This window comes from Pelobates fuscus, chromosome 5 (assembly GCF_036172605.1).
Source record: "Pelobates fuscus isolate aPelFus1 chromosome 5, aPelFus1.pri, whole genome shotgun sequence".
NCBI classification, from domain to species: domain Eukaryota; kingdom Metazoa; phylum Chordata; class Amphibia; order Anura; family Pelobatidae; genus Pelobates; species Pelobates fuscus.
The window spans coordinates 114,602,098-114,607,436 of record NC_086321.1 but is presented as its reverse complement, the minus strand read 5'-3'; the positions used below and the strand labels follow the sequence as shown (position 1 = coordinate 114,607,436).

Here is a 5,339-nt window from a genome sequence, read left to right as displayed (position 1 = left end):
TGTGTATTTGGATTTTTTAAAAATAAAATTCAGAAGCTTGTTATATTTTCCTTCAGGCATATTAAAATATACTGTTATTTTACATTAGTTCATAATAAAATGCTCCAGTGAACCAAGATATGGCCAAGCCTGAATTTCTGATGTAACATCCGTTACTGGTGGAAGAAATTAGTTAACTCGGCTTTTATTTCCCATTTTATATCTAACTGTCATAGAGGATTATAATATAGAACATTATGACAGCTTGGAGAGGAACTTGACATTCCATATGATGTACAAAGCACACCGACGCAGTTGTTGAAATGTTGTTTTATTACCCAAAAAACAGTAGCTAGTGTGTATTAAATCAACAGTATTCATTTTTTTGGTTACATCAAACCATAGCTACAATATGAATAAAAAATAGTGCTTTTACGTAAACAAAACAGTAACGATTACTATGGCAACTAATATACAACTAGCTAATGCCACGTACATGAAAATTTTACAGTATCTGGAGTTCTTGGTTTTTTTCTCATTCTTCTTCAAAAGAGAATCGTAGCCCGGTGTGTAAATGTCTTCCAGCCAATAGCGCAGATCATTAGGATTTTCCTGGTAAATGTTAATTTTATAATTAGTAAAAAATTAAAAATTTACAAAATACACTAGGAATGACTAGCTATAAATCCGATTTTACTCCATAGCTCAAAGAATGTTTACTTTCAAAAAGACGAGATAGTGTCTTAAATGTGTTAAGTATCGGTTGTTCCTAAAGCAGAGGCTGATCAACAAAATTACTCTGGAAATATTAATATGAAATATAAATTAGAGATACATTTCACACTTAAAAAGAAACAATTTATTTAAAAATATATGTATACGTAAATGAATTGTCTTACAAAAATAAATAGATAACTATAATAGAAATAATTTTCCCCTGACATGTTGCTCTTTCTAGTCACAGCATGAAGCTACTAGTATAAAAATATGTATTACCCCATGTTTGTTAAAAACAAGAATAAACACATGGAAAAAGGAAAATCCGTGTTCAGGGAATACTTAAATATTTGTTAAGAGCATTTATATCAAAGTAAAAGTTAATTTTTGCTTACTTGAAATGAATGAGGTTGGTTTAAGATGCTAGACCATTGTCAAGGTTTTCACAATGAAAAAAATAAATACTTTCCAAAAACTCACACAAAGGAAACTTGAACTACCTAGAAAGATCTCTTTATGCCAGGTATAGGCAATCTTTGGCACTCCAGATGCCTGGACTACATCTCCCCTAATGCATTGCCGTGATTATGGCTGTAAGAACATTCAAGGGACACTACAGAAACCAGAACAACTACAGCTTAATGTAGTTGTTCTGGTGAATATAATCATTGCCTTCAGGCATTTTCATGCAAACACAGCTGTTTCAGAGAAAAGGCAGTGTTTACATTGCCCCTAGGGACACCTCCAAGTGGAGATGCTTCCTGGGGCAGTGCTGCCATTCAGCGTCTCCACACTCTGCATGGGGACACTGAATTTTCCTCATAGAGATGCATTGATTCAATGCATCTCTACGAAGAAGTGCTGATTGGCCAAAACAGCAATTGGCCCTACCCCCATCCTTCCTCCTTGCCCATTTTAGCCAACCCAATACTTTCCCTGTGGCACTTTTATAAATAATGCAACCCCGGCTGTAAATTAGACAACAGGTCCTGTTATTTTGTGGTTTCCTTAGCTCAGTGGAGCTAAATTCAAGAGACTGCATTGCAAATACTTCTCATTGAGCTACATCGGGAAATCTGTGATTGGACAGCCACAGAAAGTCTGGGCGGGGTTAGAAGGGGACTTGCAAAGGCTGCAGACAAGAGATCTGCAGCCTTTGCAAATGTTTTTAGATATAAAACCAATAAAAAAATATCTATAATTAAATGCATACGTTTTCATTGGAGATATATACACTAAATACTGCAGATTTTTTAAAAAATGTTTTTTTATTTATTTTGCTAGTGGAGTGCTTTTTTAATAATAACCAGTATTGCCTCCATAAATATTACCTTTCTCCCATGGTGTTGCAAATAATTATGATACACAAATACAATTCGGGTTGGGCTAGCAACTGGGGGTGAGAGAGTTACTAGTCTATTTTTGGATTAATCTTGGCAGGTCTTGTCAATCACATGAATCTGATTTCATAATAGATCATAGAACGTATGATCCTTTATCTTGAGAGCTTTCTTTTTAATACCATGGATGTGAGGCATACACTTTGCATTCTATTTAAGTTTACAAAATAGATGGGATTTAGTTTTAGTTTTTTTTTTTTTTCCTGAATAGAGCATTTGGCAATGTATCTTTCTCAAAAATAAAGCAGTCACGAACAAAGCTGTCCAGTGTAATTAAAACCATTACAATGAACAGACATGACATGCTTGTCTGGCGCAACGCTAATCAACAGGCTTTTTTTTTTTTACCCTGTTCATGTTTACATAGATACCTGTCCTCGACTTTACAGCTCTGAGCTGTACTAGCCATATTGGATTTCAACTACCAATAACATTCTGTAGTGGGCATCCATACATTTGTGAGTAATATCTGTCTTTTGTGCAAGAAAAGTGGAAGGAAGAAATCAGTGTTTGATAACCGTTTATTGTGGATATTGAGCTGCATATAAAATGCATTAAACCTAAACACCATTTTTATCACAATAAACTGAACACATTGCTTTTAAACCAATTGGAGTTATTCACTAAAGTGAGAATTCAGAGTGACTTTCTAATTTAAGGCCAGAGTAGCCAAACTGAAAGAATAGCTGGTTTCGAGAAGTTTTCCAGTTTGCCTGTTTTACCTTAAATTTGAAACTCACTTTGACTTCACTTTGAATTCTCACTTTAGTAAATAACGTTGAATATGTTCTAAATCTGCCCGGACATGTGTTTTGCTTTGATATTTCTAGATTTTTGTGCCCTTCCAACACCACAAGAAAGAATAGTCCATCATGCAGATCTCATCTGTGGCCTATGATTAAATGGTACATATCAATGCTATGTTATATTGCTACTTTAACCCCTTAAGGACCAAACTTCTGGAATAAAAGGGAAACATGACATGTCACACATGTCATGTGTCCTTAAGGGGTTAAGGGAAATTGTCACTTTTCTGGATTTTTGTTATTGTTTATTCCTATTTCATTTATTTAACGGAAAACTATTTGTGAGGTGTGAAAAATATTATAAAATATAGAAATCTGCACCTCTTCATTATGCACCTGGGCGCCTCCATCTTGGCTCCCTGTCAATCATTGTTATAAATGTTGTCCATCACACCTGGCAGTCAGCATAGAGAAAGCACACAGACAAGTGAAAAAAAATTAAACAATGTTTCTATGTCTCCTCTTCACTTTCAATGTTTGCCCCGGCTTTCCCTTGTCTGAACGGGATTATGATGCCAAATCTTTAATATAAATTTAAAAGAAAATAGAGCATCTCATAAATAGATGGTTTTCAATATTTTATTCCATAATTCCAGAGAAGTGTCAGTTCCCCTTTAGCCAGCTGGACTTTTAATATATCTGTTAACAGAACAGTACCTTCAGGTACAGAGAAATATTTGAATTTGGAGACTGTTTATCATAATCCTCGATGGTCCATGACGGCCCCTTCTTCTTTGGTTCACTTTTCTCTTCTCTTCTTACATCCAGGAATAAAGGATTACTCCTAATTGTAGATTGTATTATTTCTGGAGTGATGTGGCTGCGAAGTGCATTATCTTCTAATGTAGGACTTTCTGTTGTTGGTGACTGCATAGGCATATCATTGTCCCTCTGTTAAAGAAAGGAAATAAAATTGTATACAAAAAAAACTATACACAACATATAAAATACACAAAAATACAAGGAATGTATAGGTCAGTGTAATCTCTTTAAAATGTTCAACATGGACACATAGAATTAAGAACTAGCACGTCATTAGCAGTAGCACAATCTTGTCTGTATGTGTGTTTACGAAGAAATAAATTAGGAGAGTGTATTTTTATACTCTTATTTACTTTTGCTAATTACCACAATAATTTTATAAAGGTTTAAATATATAACAAATATACAGAGATTAATGAGTACTTCGAGTAGATTTGAAAGCCTGTAAATAACACGCAAATAACAAAAGTGCCAGAAATGTATAGAAAATTATTTAATTGAACACAGTCTTTAGTACTCTCTCACCATGGGGTGCTTTCTTTTCTTTTTAATTAACCTTAGCATTCTTGCATTTTTGTATTTTTTTGTGTTGTACCCTATTTGCTATAGTACGCTGGCAAATCTGTTTTTGTTTTGTTCTAAGTACTTGGGCTGACGAATTGCTGTCACCCAAGAGTTGTGGGAGTTTGAGCTCAGGGCTTATTTCTATGTGAAATATCAGTATACACTGCATAGTATTGACAAAATGTCATATACACCATATAAACCAAATGTCATATAAATCATATAGACATATAACCCAAAGTAGATCGAAAAACTAATTAACTAATTTATTAGATTGTGAGCTGATGTGAGAGATAAAAAGTAAACAGAAATAAAGCAATAAAGAACTACATTTTGTCAATTATAATACTTAAAACATGTTGGCAAATATTTTTAAGTTGATAAGTCACTGGTATATGAATGAGAAAATAAAATTAGTTTTGCATTCAAAAACCCATCAAATAATCTGCAGTCGGTCACCCTTTTAAAAAAATGTAATATGTTTACTCCGAGACCACATCTTACCTGCCAGTATATTTTGTTGTGCCATTGTCTGGCCTGCAGAACCCCAGAATTTGCAATTAGAGCCCGTACATCTAAACGGAGGAATTTGTCTGGGTGATTGTTATTCGGTAACACAGATAGATCCATGCTTCAGGCTCATTGTATAAAAAGAGAGCTATTACGTCTCGGAGCAGTTCCGGTATTACTTTTACATTATTCATTAAACAGACAATGATCTTGTAGGTGAATGAAATTGTATCTGGTTAACCTTCCATCTACTAAAGAATGCATTTAAACCTTCCAAACAAAGGGAACCTTTCAATTTCTGCTTTTAGCTACACTAGATGACATTGCAATAGTGCAATATTAGTATCACTAATAAAGTGATTAAAGCCTTATAACGTGTAAAGGAAAATTCTTACAGCCTTTAATAAAATAAAATAAAATGTAAAAAAAAAACAAAAAAACAACAGGAAAGCAATTGAAAGAATACATAATTGTGACATGTGTTTTTATTAAAATCATGTGACGGAGGATTTTAATATTGTTCAGAGATGTGTCTTATTTACATTGCATGGCTGTTTTATGTAATGTTTTGCTTTTTTGTTTCCTTCTAATTGATCTTTTT

General features: G+C 33.7%; 1 protein-coding gene across 1 annotated transcript; it reads right to left on the bottom strand.

Moving 5' to 3' along the window:
• Positions 1–368: 368 nt before the first annotated feature.
• MINAR2 (membrane integral NOTCH2 associated receptor 2) lies at positions 369–4,858 on the bottom strand. The gene is made up of 4 exons (XM_063456414.1): positions 4,733–4,858; positions 3,560–3,793; positions 476–591; positions 369–384 (listed from the first exon to the last, which is right to left on the bottom strand). Exons 1-4 carry the CDS (start codon positions 4,856–4,858, stop codon positions 369–371), a joined length of 492 nt encoding a protein of 163 aa, XP_063312484.1.
• Positions 4,859–5,339: the final 481 nt, after the last annotated feature.